General features: G+C 41.0%; 1 protein-coding gene across 12 annotated transcripts in view; it reads right to left on the reverse strand.

Moving 5' to 3' along the window:
• The window catches only part of KIAA1217 (KIAA1217 ortholog), a 371,695-nt gene that overhangs the window by 99,356 nt on the left and 255,579 nt on the right, over positions 1–16,760 (reverse strand). For 11 of the 12 annotated variants that reach the window (XM_074574454.1, XM_074574455.1, XM_074574469.1 and 8 more), the window contains one exon: positions 183–378. In XM_074574454.1, coding sequence (XP_074430555.1) covers positions 183–378 — 196 coding nt within the window. Of the gene's footprint in view, positions 1–182; positions 379–3,468; positions 3,491–16,760 lie in introns of those variants that run through there. The other variant, XM_074574461.1, reaches the window with a different exon arrangement.

A 16,760-nucleotide genomic window follows, 5' to 3' on the forward strand; every position in this document is an offset into this window, starting at 1 on the left:
TCCCCGACGTTACCCAGTACCCCATACTGAGCTCATTTCCAAAGAACAACCAGCCATTAAAAATAATGTGCTACCAAAGTCTTGAATATTTTAACCCCAAACTATATAAAGATTATTTTCAGTGCACAAAGGGAAAACACAGGCTAGGAGCAGAGAGGAGAAGGACTGAAGTGGGGTCTTACCCAGTGATCTTTCCTTCGTTTGGTTGGCTGACCTCACCACGGGAAGGCTCGCCCGTGTGCGGCTGCCCCTCGAAAAGGGGGTTGGAGAATCACCCTCGGACATGGCCTCTAAGGAATCAGCAGACGCTTCAGAGAGGTGTTCTGTCTGGTCACCCAAATTGGGCTGCGGGCTCTGGGACGGCTTTGGGCTTCTTGTCTGCAAAATAGAACATTTCATTATTGGTCTGCTGAAACTGGAATATGGGGGGGAAAAAAAACAAGAAAAGAAGGAAGAAGTCCAAATTTCTTCAAATAGTGGTATGCTGAAGGTCACTTCTGTGTAGATTATTTAGGAAAACAGTGTCTTTGGGTATTCTATGGTTTTTATGGTTGTATATCCATATTGCAAATTTTGTTGCTAACAAGGCCCCGAGGATAAGACACGTGCTGAGGAGATGTATAGCAATGCCATCCCTTGCTGCTCAAACAACCACTATAGCATAGGCATGTCCATACACGCACACATACACACTTACGTTGACAAGTGTACTAAGAAAAAGGCTCTGAAAAGAATTACTACGATGTAGTTGTAAACTATCAATCTCAGTATATTCTGCTGTGCCGTCTGTGAAAGGTACAGGTCATGCAGTAAGGCCAAAATAGCCATCCAACATTTCTAGCTGAAATCACAATCACAATTTTGCTTTTTGTTGCATCAGCACAAACAAGAAATGTCTTCATTAACTGACCAAATTAAGCATGATTTTTATTGGGCAATCATACCAGTAAATTGCTAAACACAGTGCTTGGGAAAAGCTCACTCTCTCAGGAGGGGAGAGAGATGGTTTCATTTATGCACTTCTACTGACACTCTTCATTGTAAGATCTGCCTAATAAAAACACAGTCAATAGGAGATACAACGTCCTGAACATTTTTTTGCTAACTGTAAGTGACATTGTAAGTGCTTTCTACAAAGAGGGGTTGCTTTAAGAAGCATACTCAATACTGTTCAGTGAAACTCTCTCAACCACATGTTACTAGTACTTTGGAAGGATAATTTTCCAGTCTCTCAAGCAAACTCTATATCACAACAAACTAGAACAGGCACTGTACAAGCAGAAATTCAAAGCACAGCAAGCTTACTCCGTCCCAAAACCAGTATGTAAATATCAACTTTATAAAGGCCTATAATCGGTATCAGGCACAAGATGTCATAAAACATATTTGCTTTCCTCTACCCTATCATTAAAGGTCAGATGCTAGTACATTGAAAATCCCCTGTATTAAAATCAACTTCAACTCTAGGTTTGAAGATGCTGTCAAGATCCAGAAAAGATTTTGCCTCTTTCTGGAAAGCCACGATGACTTATCTTGCTGACATGTGGTTCCTTCAGTGGTTTTTCAAGAGAAATTAGGTGAGCTCGTTTCAGAAACAGCATGCATCACATAGTATTCCCTATGTGGCCTTGAAAGTATGAAAAACTTTTATTAGATTTTCATTAGCTGGCTATAGAGGCCTACTGTTGCCAAGCTGTGCAGTTGCTCACGAACTTCTGTAACTTAGAAATAGCTCACAAGAAAACTAAATCCTCCAGAACTTTTCACTTTTGAAATGCTAATATTAAAGTATTAGGTATTAGCCAATGTCCTGCAGTGAAATTGTTCAAGAGCGCTGAATTTTTGCAGGACTTAAAGCTAACAACATTTGCTCTCAGCAAACTAAAGTATGCTTTGAAGTGCCTCTGACATGGTCAGCACTAGTCTCCAGGCTGTAAATACAGGGACTTGTGCCCGAGAATTTACAGAGGTGACAAGTGACCTGCGAACACAGAGAAAGAATTTGATTAGTCAGTACTTTTTCATTCAACTTTTTCTAAATGGCTTGGGAACCATAACTGCTGAAGTATTTTATTTACACGGGCATATTACAGAAGTACTACCAAGCCAAGTCATTACAGCTTTGTAGTTCCTTGTACTGATTAATAACTTATCTCTATGTATCCCTTAATAGGGAGCTAGAAGGCATTCATTCTCGCTTGCTAGAAAACCATAACTAAAAAGAAAACAAGATGCAAAAAAAAGCAACAAAATCAACCTGCAAAAGGTCTTTAACTTTAGAGTTTGCTGGAAAGGGGATTGCTTTTGTTTCTTTAAGAAAAAATCTGATAATATCAATCAAGCTTATTTTGCTTTGCTTTTGCTTCTTTTTGTTTCTCTTTCATTTGAATCCCCAGATGTCATTTGAGACATGCAGTTGCGTGTGCATAGTTTATCGACACGTGTGAACAGGTGCATGTTGAAGCAGTAAGGGGATACTCCATTACCAGACGCGACAGACACAGTTTCAGCTCTGCAGTTGCCCAGCGTGTCCCGTCAACGCGCAGATGAAGCCAGCTTCAGCAATGCTGTGTTTCTTTGGTTGTCCCTGGGGCAATTCTTTAGGACCTAACATACAGCACCTCAGATCCCCCTGGATGATAATGCCAGCGTTACTCTGACTAAAAAAAAAACCCTTTTAGCAGCCCTCATTCCTCAACTCAAATACTGCAGCCAAAAAAAACCCCTTTTAGCAGCCCTCATTCCTCAACTCAAATACTGCAGCCCCAAGAGTACTGGAGCCTTCCGAAGCAAGGCAGAGGCAGATCATGGATTCTGCTCAGACCTGAAGCCCAGTCCTACTCTTAACATACACCAGTGCAAATCCATAGTAGTTCCACTCTAGTAAGTGGAGCACTGCAAACACAAACCCAACGAAGCTATTAATGAGATCCACCATGTATACAGATACCCTTTATAAAAGGTTTCAAGCTATGTCATGCTCAACGTGTGTAAACACTGTAATTCAGGAGTAATTCAGAATTTTAAACATGAAAGAATCCTCAAACACAGCAACAACGGTGGTTATTCAGGTAACTGAGAGATATGAGTGCATATTTAATAGGAAAGCATTCTTATTATTGTCAATGAGGACTAGGCTTGATGCTACTTAATAATCAAGTGACTCCTAGGCAGCACTTCTTAGGAAAACCAGACCATGAAGTGGGGAGATGACAAGTAACATTTATGGAGCAACAAACTACAAGGACTTGTAAAGATAGATGAAGAAAGCCAGGCAGAAACCTTCAGCATTATCCAATGCCTGTAATAATTTTTCAGCGCGTTGATTTCAAGATTAAATGAAATAAGTAAGATAGATGTCAAAGAAATGCTTAATAAATCATACCATACAGAATGTTCACTAACATATTTTAAAATTATTCAAAAACTTAAAATAGTATTTCAGGAAGTGTCCCTTTAAATACTCACTTTTCAGGAACTAGCACGCAGTATAAGCATTTACAAAATAAATATTCACCATACAGCTCATGTTCCAAGACCCATCAGAACCCAACTAGAGCTGCTGTGGAGACAGCTGCTGCTAGAGTCAGGATGCCGCTGTAACTGCATGCTGCATAAATCCAGTGAAAGCAATGAACGGGACACCACTGTGCCTGGGTGGCTGCCTTTTTAATATGTCTGCTAGCAAAGGGCAAACACCATAATGCCTAACAGAGAAGAAAACTTGAGACATGCCCACTGAGGAGTAGCACGATCCAAAATCAAGACATTTGTAAACAGATACTCCACACATGCACACAAAACCAGGGAAATACCAGCGCTTTCCTAGCCACACCTCTGGGACAAATGCCAGAAAACAGAAGAAGGTTCAGAACGAGGCAGCGGGTCTCTCTCTCCCTATACCAATACTAGTTCCCTTACAATTTTCTCAGTCAGCCATGGTCTTCCCCTCACCAGTTTTATGTTAGGAGACATCCCCCCGCATGTTTCGTGGTGCAATATGCTTGATTTTTCAGCCAGATGAATTGAGCTTAACCTCCTTGAGGACTTCTCTGATAAAAGATCTTGCCCACACTAGTTCTGGGTAAGAGGCTCAGCAGAAAGGAAAGGCCTAAATAAGGATGAACAATTCTGCTGAAAACTTTCATATTATTAGATAGTGCATTGAGATTACTATTTTATTTAATTTTCTTAGTATACAAGGATATACATCCCTGCAACCTTTTCAGGGTTTATATTTAAGTATAATACGCAGAGGTAGCAGTTACAGAAGATCCAGCATCTTCTAATGGCTCTTGGGATTTGATCAAGAATTAAAACTGTGGGTAGTCATGCCTCACGACTGATGCCTGTCTGTTACAGCTTGTCCAAAGTATGCACTTTTAATATATCTGCTGTAATTCTTTCACTGACTTGGAAAAAAGTACAGGGCCCCTGAAATGCAACAAAATTTCAAATAATGAGCAGTGAAACTGGAAGGTACTTGAATAAGGAGAAGTGAAATACTGCTGAGATGCCAATGCAGCGAGCAGTCACGGGGCACCAGGGATGCCTCTCTCTCTTCAAGTGCCACACAAGCCGCTGCTCCTGCTCCTCTGCTCATGTTTGTCCCCACTAATGCCGTCACCCTTTTGTTCTACCCAGTTTTATGGCTCTGCTCTTCCTAACATCCTTCCATGCTCATTTCCATTTATTTTCCATATTAATTTACATAAATGAAACCTTTTTTTCCTTCTTTTCCTTTTTAAAAATCTCTCCTGTAAATGTTTCACACATTTTCACAGACAAAAGAAGAACTAAGAAAAAAAATCCCATGACCTGAAGAGGAATTTAATTTAATCTCTTGATCAATTCACACTTTTCATTTTCTGTCTCCAGGAACTTCCTTAGCCTTTATCTTGACAGAAACTTATCTCTTCAGGAGAAGAATCTTATCATACACATCTTCGAAGTTGCTAGCATTCCTGGCAGTGTACAAATGGTAAACAAAGACATCAAAAAATAATACAGCACTAGTAAAATAACTCTTTCCAATCAAGTGCTCTAAAGAACACACTTAGCATAGGCAAAAAACCCATTTGAGTGTCCTCTTGACATTTCAAATAAAGAAGAAAAAAGAAAAGAAAAACGGAAACCCGCTTTTCTTGACCTTCAAGTAAACTATTTTTCCTGTGACTTGTGTGGAAGATGGCTACCGGATGTGTGACAGACTGCAAATATGCATATAAACAGGCTGTGTTTAATGTATGATGAATTTATTAACTCTGAAATATTGCCACAGCACTTGAGCTCTTATTACCACAACAATAATATTTCTTCATCACATTTGTGTCAAATTGTCCAAATTAAGGTTGTCTGAATGAAGGATCTGCTTTTTACAAAGATACAGAGGCTTTGGGGTCCCATATTATCACAACTGCAAGGTTTTACTTGTCTGGACATGTTATTAGTGACATATTGCTGTTGGAGAGAAAGTGAATACTACCCACATGTTCTTATTTTTAAGCATTTATTGTAACAATGTTTTCCATAGCACTTTCTCAGAGAAGTTAAATGCTTATACACGTCTATATAAACTAAAGTTCATATTACATCTGTGCAATGGATGCATTAGGATACTCTCTCTCACTGGGGGAACTGGGGGTGGGGAGGTGATTCAGCAGCTGAATGCAACATAAAACCATCTTTCATGACAAGCTCGCTTTTCTCTGTGTGTTATTTCACCATCGTGAGATGTAAAAATCTATGGTATGTTCCTTTCAGACACCACCAGCTGAAGCCGGTACCATGCCAGGAGCAGGCGCACGCCAGCATCCGTGCTCTCGGGAGCTGAAGAGAGCAGGGGAGCAACTGCCCACTCGACAACATGCAGACTCTGTAGGAGTTATTTCTACTACTCCTCAGTGTCTGCTCATGGGTTAGCGGATGTCTCTGGCTCTTATTTCTGTATTTCAAACACAAACGTTTCACTGTTTTCAGTTGAATCAATGGCAACGAGCTACAAAGCCGGTCCTTGCTCATGAGAACTCTCCGGTTGGTGGCAATATTAATTTCTATAGTATGAACACCCAGAAGTCTTTCCTCCTTGATAAGGAGAGACACAGCACCTGAGCCGTGGCTGCCCACCGTCCCTAGCACTGAACCAAGGTACCCCACTTGCCTGCAGCCTACCCGACTTTGAGGCATGTCCTGCGTTGGATGCTGCCCGGCCTCCCCCTCGGCTGCCAGCCGGCGGTCCAGGGGAAAGCCTGAGTTCACCCGTACTCACCGCAGGAGGAAAGCAAACACAGCACAAATCACAGAGCCCTCCCCGGGTCACGGTAATTAAGCAAAGCAATGAATTCAGTGTACCTAAGGTACAGCCCCGGTGCAGATCTTTTCACGCTCTGAGGAAGGGAGGAAACAGACCCAGAAAAATTTTCCCAAGTAAAGTAAAAGAAAGCATTCCCCTTCCCTCCCAGCATGAACAAGAAAGAGGGGAAGGTAACTCAGCCAAAGGCACCAGCTGCCACAGGAAGGTGCTGCATTAAAACCTGGTAATGATCAGTCCCAGCTACACGTTCCCAGAGCCCATTGCTACGGCAGGTTCAGGATGCCATGCTGAGTGGTTATTTCACTCATTTCTATGAATTTATCTGAAGGTTAAACTCCTCTCTGCTTATGACAGGATCTTTATCACCACTCTTTGTGTTCGCTGATGCTGACCCCAGTTTCTTTCACCTAGTGGAAAAAACCACATCTAATGATGTGTCAGAATTTATCTGCCATATTTTTAGGTTGGAATGATATTCAAATCATCCTAAAAATCTGCACATTTTCCCAGGAGCCTTCCCTAGCTCCTGTTGGTGGCCAGCTGCGTGCTCCCTGCTATGGCAAGCTGCCAAACCCATTTCTTTTAATCCTGAGTGCTGTGAATCACCAAGCAGGACATCCGCAGGCTGCCAATGCCTGCTTGCCCTTCCCAGGACTATGGCTCGCTCTTCAGCAGGGTGATCCCCAGAGTTATCAGAGAAAGGTTTTCATGAAACTTTGTTATAAATGACTGACAAGAAGGAACATTTTCAAATTTTGGTTCCTAACTCTAAGCGCCTAGATAAATTGAAGACTGTTCTTCAGGAAAGCTGTGTGTTTACAGTAAAGATATTCATTAGAAGCAATAAAAGCTGTAGGTGCTCAGCACTTACGCTGCCAGACCTCTTATTCAGATGTTTAATTGGAGGAACTTGCATTTGAAAATGTTGCCCTAAGGAACTCAGCAGCCCGTCTAAGAGCAGCTTAATTGGTCCAGACAAGTCCAGACTGAAAGATGCAACATGCTGTGGCATCTCTTTGGAATACATGAAATATCAGAAAAACCCAGGCCATCCACGTTAAAGTGTAAAAATACTTCTGTCCAAATCCAAGGTTTTCTCTTTCTACAAATGCCAGCCTGAGATTTTAGGGTAGAAACTGAAGTAAAATTACAGACAAAACTAATAGTCACCCATTGGTAATAAGCAAAATTCTCACTGAGTGAAAGAAGTCCTTCATTTTAAAAATCGTATAACACTCTGATTTATTCTAATGCTTTGTGACATGAAGCATTTATTTATATGTGATAGCCAAATTTAAAAAGTGACTGATCACCTCACTATTCTTCCCCACAAAGGCTTCTATGGCTCCATCAATTTTGCTCACAGCAAAATTTGTTCTTTCGCAGCCTCTGTCATATTCTTGCATCATGGCTTCAGTTTATTATTACTTTGTTTAAATAAGTTATCCATAAATTCCAGCCTGGACACCAACATTTGTCTTAGTTAAAATCTTATGGCAGTTTCAGTTGGAAGCTATTTCTCTTTTCCCTCCTAAAAACCCTGCTGTGAAGTATTCATGAGCCAGCATGACCCCTTGTTCCATCCGGGAGATGGCTGCATTTCATCAGCAGCGGGTGAGGTAACTCCTACCTACACAATCCCCAAAACCGTCATGAGAACTCTGCAGATTAAAAGGGATGATTTAAACAAAAACTGTCATTATGCTGATTAAAGGGGAAAGATCTTTACATGCTTAAAACCACATGCAAAAACAGGGGGGGAGGAAGGAATATATACCAGATACCTAAATGTACCTAGGGGATAGTGTGTTCTGATTCAAGAAAATTGTTATCTACCCATCCCTGTTCTCCCACACATGTCCCTAAGGAAAACAGGAGGAGGGTCTGTTTTCGTGGTGTTTGTTTCCCAAAGCAAAGGAACGCGATGGGGCGGTCCTGGAAAAACCTGTTTTCCTGTGTTTCTACAAGCTAAGGAGTTCTTCGTTAACGTGCTATTTTAAAAATAACCGAAAAAAGAGCCATCAACATGAAGGCTGGTGAGCGAGTGGGAGCGAGGTCTCTGGGGCAGGGTGTGAGCTGGCCTCTGTGGGGCCGGGCCGGTGGGCACTGCCAGCCCCCAGCAAGGGGAAACACCCGGGAAAAGCAAGCGGGAGACAGAGCGGCCTCCGGCAGCAGCACACCCACGCCGGAGACTTATTTTTAGCCTCTACTCATGGAAGTAAACGTGTGATGAAGCGCTTATCAGAGCTTGCTGCTCTGGCACCTGGGGAGAGTTAGGGGGCTGCTGCAAGAGAAATGCTGTAGGAGAGAAGAGCTTCTCCTGCTCCTCTCTTCCAACTTGTCATCTTGCCCTTTCGCTTCTTTTTCCCTCCCTTGAGGCCATTTCCATGGCAGAGGGAGAAGCCTTCCTGCTCTCCACACCTCTGCCTCTCCCACCCTTCCCTGTGGTCGGCATGTTTATTGGCCTACTTAAATCCTGTAAGTGGAAACAAAACGAGTCGGGAAATCAGGTGCAAATAAGCTGCTGTGCGCTCTGCATGCTCCAAAGCCTCAGTCCTTGCTTGCAGCAGGCGTTATCTTGGTGCTTTTGTGATTGCGCTTTTGACTGCAGTAGAAACCAAGCAGAGGCACCTTTTATGTAGGTAACTAAAAGGCACATGCACTGCCCGGGTGGGGAAAAAAAAAAAGTAATTCTAGTGGACATCCTTTCTATACGGTGTTATAAGCCATACAGAAATGGAAGAGGAGCTCAACAAGAGGAACGGTGAGATACAGGTGACTTCAGAGGTGCACAGTGTACATATAAGATCATTTTGCAAGTTGCAGAACTAAGCTTTTTTGCATGTCAAATACAAAAATATTTACTCCTGTGCCCACAGAGCTGTCCTTAACTTCGCAGCAAAACTTTTACCCCTTAAACCAGTTCCAAGTAGGTGTAAATACATAAATAAAATTAGAATTGGGACAGCTGATAGGGATCACTTATTTGTCTAGGATCTCCCACTGAATTTTGGTGGATTTCAAAGCATCTAAGACAAGAGTGTGGACTTCATGTCTATCATGCCATTAAAGGAAAAGTCAGAATTAAAAATTGTCAAAGGATGCACATGCATCACACTCCCATATGCAATTAATCTATATGAATGACACTTCGCTGCTGTGAAATACAGAGGGAAAAAGCATGCAGATCCCTATTTATTTGAGAATGCTAGTTGTGAAACAAGACACACATAGGGTAACAAACTCAATCCACAGCAGAGTGCAGAAAAAAGAAAGTACAGTACTAACTCTCTGAGAGGATTCAATTTTCATCAAGTACCTTTGAATGTCAAGTTCTGAATGAAGGGAGACCAACATGCACTGCAAAACCTGTGGATCAAAGAGAGAAAAGAAGGGAAGGGGGAGAGATAATTGTTAACAGGAAAAGAAAATGGAGAACGACAGAAATTAAAAGAGAATAACCTATGCATACTGAAAGTATACTGAGGAGAGGAGAGGAGAGGAGAGGGAGAGGGAGAGGGAGAGGGAGAGGGAGAGGGAGAGGGAGAGGGAGAGGGAGAGGGAGAGGGAGAGGGAGAGGGAGAGGGAGAGGGAGAGGGAGAGGGAGAGGGAGAGGGAGAGGGAGAGGGAGAGGAGGCACTGAAAAATAATGAAGGAAAGGCATATGTGGCAGGGAACAATATGATCTATCCATACGTAATATGCAATATTCTCAGGACCCTTGCTGGACTCAGTTTGGATGCGCTATGTGTGGTGGTGTGCCAAAGAAATGGAGAATGTTCTAATACAAGAACAATGGCGGAGAGTTGAGCCACACAGATTCAAATATATATCTAGCAACCATTTCTGATGAGAAATGGCAAAATATGCATTCTTCCTAAGAAATTATACAACTCTTGGCTGGAGTTAGAAGCAGTCATTACACCTCTGTGTTGGTTTCACACTTACTACAGAGACATGGAATCCTTCAAGCAGAACTCAGAAATACTGTATTACTCTTGATTAACCATAACTTTTAAAAGAATAAAAGATAAACGATGGTATGATTAAAAAGTATTCTCTAATCATCTCTCTCTTTACTATTCTACATTTGATCTTAAAGCACACAGAATGTGAAAATGTGCTAAAAGGGGTTTAAGGGCCAAAAAAACCCAAACATTTTTTCCTCCCACAAACATTTTTAAGATTCAAAATGGAGTGGAAATTGCCTTCTGCTGTTTGAGTCCTTATAGGTAGAGGTCCTATATTTTCCTTAATCTTCGTTTGCCTGTGGGGTAGACGTGGGGATAAAAGAGATTTTGTATAGTGCTCTAAAACAACCTTCTCTGAGCGATCGATTCCTCCCTCAGCCAGAGTCACGCTCCCACAACTGCTGCTGCCCCGTTCAGAGCATGCAGCTATTCATACCAGGCAAAGAAATGCAACTGCTTTGATAACAAGGACATCATTGTTAAAGAATCTGATTTAGCAAGTAATTATAATGCCAACATCATAATTAAGAAAGTAATTCAAAGAATCTTTTGAATTTTACAAACCCAGAGGATATGAGCATATGAGAGCTGATTCTGGGGACGAGATAAGCAACACATAAGTATGCTGTGATTTTTCATGTTTTTATCGATTGGATACTTTGGAAGGGCAGTACCATTTTATTTAAAGAGAACAATAGATCATTTTTCTTCCTATGATAAATGCATCATTTAGAATTGTTCAAGTAAAATGCGATTTTTACAAATAAGCTATTTATGCAAACACAGTACAAATTAAATGTAGCCTTCCGGCAACAACTGGATAAATTCCAATTCCAAACCACAAAGACAAAACAGTCTGTTGCTAATGTCTCAGTAATACTGAAACTGTATTAGGGTTTCTCATGTTTTTATAATGTCACCACCCCACACACGCAAGCCTGAGAAGTTCTATTTGTCCTTTAATTAAACTATTCTCCTGACTAAAAAGAAAAAAGTTATGGATTCTCTAAGGACTAAATCCCATCTCAATGCCAAATATGTGAGACTTCCAAAAGAAAAACTCATGCTGCATGTTTGGTTGATATTCATGTATCATTACACATCAAGACCACACTTTGGAAGGGACAGTACTCTGCACAACGGCAGCATTAAAAGAGTGCAATAGCTGCCCTCCCTAAAGCCATTGCACAGGATCAACTCGAGCTACTTGGTTTCGTCAAATCCTGTCACCTCACGAGGAGTTACACCTGTGTCACTTTTCTCTGTACTTTCCTACTCCCAAAGGAAGTGAAACATCAATTCTGACCTAAGGGTGGGTAAGGAAGTAAGGACGCTTGACAAAACCAGCAACATTTCCCACCCTCAATCCAGGGGAAATGCAGTCTGTGTTCTTACCTCTCCCCCTCCTCTTATCATAACATGGTATTTATTTTTATTTTAAAGCAAGTGGATAGATGAGGATTTGCAGTTAAAATACATAAAACTAGTCCACCTCAGGCCTTCACAGTGTTACACAGCAAACTTCAGATCACACAAAAAAGATCCAGACATGCCAATATGGGAGAAATATAATCAAGACCATTACTGCAGCCCACGTAAAGACCTTATTATGAATGAAATTTGAAGACATTTGGGTCTGAATCCAAACCTGAAGCATGGCTTCCTTTGGAACTTTCCAAAATATTTCTTAACTTTCTATATTCCTTTCCAAACTCAACACCACACTGATGCCTTCATCAGCACTCTGATGACCTCAAGGGTATTTAAAGAGGGAAAACAATTATGATCTATTTCTTCCTTTCCTCCTAGATTGTAGGGGCGTATTATTTTTTTTCCATCTGTGGGCATGCATAACGATATATATAGTCCACAATGATGGGAAATGAATTCAAGGAGAGCTTTGCAATTTCCAAATGCAGCATGGACTGCAATCTTGCCCACCCCAGGGACAGATTCCTGGGACAATCCCCCGTCTCCTGCTTCCCTCGTCGACACCATCATTGTTCCAGAGAGGTGAGGCATCAGAGCAAATACCTGGCATGAGGGGAGAAACAGGATGTTGGAGCAAATCCCACAAAAGATTAAAAAACCCTGGACTTGACTTATAAGACATAAAGGGCTGTAGAGTGCAGAACACTCAACTAATGTGCTCTGAGCAACCTCTGCTGGCCAGCAGATAGGATCCCATGCCTCCTCCTAAATGGAGTTGTACAGGGCCTGTGATTTCATTCCCATATATGAGAGTGCAGATCCTTAGCTGGCTTAAATAAACATTACTTGACCAGCTTGAACAGCATGAGGACAACCTATAAAAGGTGGGCCTGTCCCAGTGAGCTGTAAGAATGACTGGGATTTCCACCGTCTGTTACCAAATACCATGAGAGCAGAGAGGCTCCTGTTGAAATTAGTGTTAAGTGCTCATGAGTTGTGAAAGCAAATAGCCAGAATACAGGAGGAACCAACTCGTGTACCAACTCTTGCAGTTAAAATACATAAAATTAGTCCACCTCCGGCCTCCACAGTGTTATAAAGAAGATCCAGACACGCCAATATGGGAGAAATATAATCAAGACCATTACACATGCAAAGAAACAGATTAATACAGATAGGCAGACGTATAAAAGTATTATGGAGAAAATCAACAGAAGAGCATAAGTAATTTCCTCTGTAAAAGAGTGGAAAATGTTAGAGGCTGAGGAGGAGACTGGAAACATGAGACATAGCTAACAGAACGGTTGCAGAGCCTCGCTAATGGCAAGTATGAGCAGGATGGGATGTTACATGGAGAAAAACTATTTTCAGAAGCCAGTCTTTATTGTAATGAGAAAGGTACCAGAGACAAAGGAAACAGCTGCCAGACATGTTGTTTTTGAACTTTAAACCTAAACGGAGTGAGCGGTGGCCCTGGAAGAGGTGTAGAAAGCTAAGAGTCACGGGAGGAAAGCAAAGTTGCCAGGAATGTGCTGAATGTCATCAAACAAAGTCAAGGGAAGTCTGGTGAACACCACTTGTAAGGTAGTACCCGAAGGATTAGCGTGCAGTAACTTAGGGAGGACAAGGATTAATATCTTGGGGCTGACTGACTGTATTAGTCATTATCCCAGGGCCTTCAAAACAAGGGTGAATGAACTGTAAGTGTGCCTTGTGGGATCTGCTTACCAAGCAGATCAAAGGAAAGTATTCACCATTTTAAGCAGGATCGGGCCTGTTGAAGACTGAAATTCTAAGTCTCCAAAGGAAAACGCAGATGCTTGAGACATTTGTGTTGATGATTTAGCAGGAGACATCTGTCCCCCCTGAGTCAGTCTGAAATAATGTCACAGAAGGGTGTTAGGAGCGCAGTGTGCTCCCACTGTGGGAATGCAGCACTGCTGTTCTCGCCGGCAGTGACGATGCAAGCCAAAGTGCCTTTTCATTGAGGTACTGGCAGTGCTGCGAAAGTGGAGAAATCAAGGAGCACATTAAGCTTTGCCCCTTTTTTCAGTCTGTGTAATATGCCCTTGATTTATGCTTCTGATGGATTTCAAAAGGGAAGTCCTTACAAAGGCAGAATACATTAAATACGTTACATTTATTGTGGGTCACCCAGGAAGATGACACAGCTGCTGAGACAAGAAGTGGCTAAAATCAGAGAAATGCCTGGGTATGGTATGAAGCAAGGCTGGGTTAGCCAGGACATTTTGATGCCAATTAGTGCTCCCTAGGTTTACAGTTTCTGGGTGAGATCCTGCAGAGACATGCAATCAGCCGATGCTGGAGGGAAACGATAATGAAAACACAAAGGGCTAGAGATGAGTACATAGATGATGATATACAACTAAACGAGATGCTGACTCATAAGCCCTCTTAAACAGCTTGAAACTGAAGGAAGGAAATGAGGATCAACTGCCTATTTCCTGTGCACAATGGTTTTGTGGGGAGGATGCAAGAAAGTGATATTTCTCAACAATGCTGGGATGGGAAAAAGTCAGGATGGTAACTCAGCTGGGTTCAGGCCAAAGAGGTTCTTCCAACAGAAATTTTAAGCGCTCGAGTATCTGCCAAAGAAGGGAAAGGGTGAAGTCTTTCATCACGTGAAAATACAGAGTCAATGTACAGGATCAACTGCAAGCAATCCGCAAGACAGCATTTAAGCAACTGAAAAAACGGAGATAGCCAATGACAAATGGTTCAAAAGGAAGCACGGAAACAAAAAGACCAGTGAAACGTGAACCAGGAATGCAGTCAGAGAGATGAGAACAAAGGAGGAGGTCTGCACAAAACATTAGGACTTCTTATGTTTCAGGATTTACGTTTTCCAGCACACACTATATCTACAGCAACCCTCAAACTGTATATGTTCTTTGGCTCCAACTCATGCTGAAATGTTGAAAATGACACATGTGTTAACTTGGCAAAGTCTTTTTTCTTTTAATTTCCAAACAACAAAAAAGTGAAGGGTCTCCTCTTCATTGATGTTTTTGTCTTTTTCTCAGTTTTTGTCAAAAAAATCCTAAAAACTTGTGTTGAATTTCATTTTAGTGAGGGTTATAGCTAATATTTTATATAATTTCATATAATATTTAATAAAAATTAAAATCAAACAACTAGAATCAGATAAATCTTAAAACATCTCAAGGGAATCCAGATCATATTCCAAACCATACTTTTTTAAGAGATATAAACCAGTTACACCATTAAAGTAAAAAGTAGTCTGGTATTCAAGAGGTTCAGTTCTCTGGGGTCACATAGCCTTCCTCCTTTTGCTGTCTCTCCACCCATGTGGAGATGCTATGTTGAAGCTCCGTATTTTTGCACTATCTCAACAGATATACAATATTGCATCTATACTCCTGTTCACGAGCAATATCAAGGAAACGCATAACTTCTTGTTCACCCTAGATGACTTATAAGTTTAGGGGTTTTTAAGCAATATCCTGCAGGGTACTGTATACTTCAGTCTTAGCTCCGTCATAGATTTATGCTTAAAAGTATATAATTAAGCACATAATTAAGAATAATCATATAAGAAGTCCGTAAGACTATTTTCATTAACAAAGTTAGGCATGAACTGATCATTTGGTTGTTCTAGGGCTGTAACACCTACAGTGGCAAGCGCTCATCAGACTCTGCTTTCCACATTTCAAATAAAAGTAACCAAGAAAATAAATAAAATAAGTTATTCCTGTATTTATGATTTGTCTGTCCCCTGCTACAGTATTTAACTATCACTGTGCAATGCAACATGCAAACCCAGAGTGGGTGTTGCAGGCCGGAAAAAAATATGATTAGGTCTTGTTTCTCTAAGGTAATCTGAACCTGGTTAGAATCTGTGAGTCTGAACCTGCACCACTCTTCCGCGATGCTAAATTCTGTATGCAAAAAGCTTACATCCTACAGACATGGAGAACTGAAAAAACATCATCTGAAAGCCTCAAAGTTGGTTGCCTGATGAGGCGTACGAGTCTACAAGGAGGTACCTTAACGCACCTCACACTAATTCTGTTAAGATTTGCCGGGAACAGAGCAATTTTGAATTAGGGGTTCAATTAGGGGTTTTCAGCCACTGACGTGCAATATCTGAGATATCTGGCAGTTTAAATACGGATTCAGACACTAAACTTTACTAAGTTAAATGGCGAGAATATTGTCTACCATTTTGCTGTGTCTGTCCCACAGTTAGGAATGGGGATATTTAAACAAACACAGTATCTTTGTTTCCAATAGCCCATCTCTCCTATTATTCATTCCCTTCCTCCTATTTTTATCATCTCTTCTTGAAATCACAATATATTGCTGAAGATAAACAACAAAAAATACTATGAATCTTTATAAAAGAATAAAGAAACGATGACCTAAGAAGGAAAAGATTTTCATGAGCTGCCTCCAGTATTTTGAAAAGTAAGTAAGAATAATAGAGAAAATATGTTTAAAGAATATAGCTGTTTCTCACTCTCATTTTTCTGTGGTATTTTTCTCTCAACTTTATTTAAACAACTGGCTGACCTGGTTATTCACACAATAACCATCACTGAAAAGCACAGTATGGTGTATGCAATGACAACTGATGGTCTACTGAGAACATCCTCTGAAATGCAGAAAAACGCGTGGCCTTGTCATCTTCCATAGCTCAGAATTAATTGTAATGTTTCTTTTATAAGTTCTTTCTTTTTATACTTGGTTTTGGCCTTCGCTGTTGATTAAATGTACCTTATTTTCTAGGCTGTGATCAGCTCATCCAATTAAACCTTACAAAAGCTACTCAAAGTGATCAAAACTTGGATTATTTCCTATTAAAAATCATAAGGTTACAGGAGTTGCTCCTCCCTCCAGTCCAAAAGAAAAATAAAATTATATGGTACTTATTCAGAGGAAAGCATAAACAAAAATGCGGCTGTGCACACGTGCTGTTCCACCTTTCTGCTGAGTTCCTCCATAAGACACAACAACATTAATGGACAGGTTTTTTAACGCCTTAAACCCCACAACTCCAAATG

The sequence above is a fragment of the Larus michahellis genome, chromosome 2, assembly GCF_964199755.1.
Source record: "Larus michahellis chromosome 2, bLarMic1.1, whole genome shotgun sequence".
NCBI classification, from domain to species: domain Eukaryota; kingdom Metazoa; phylum Chordata; class Aves; order Charadriiformes; family Laridae; genus Larus; species Larus michahellis.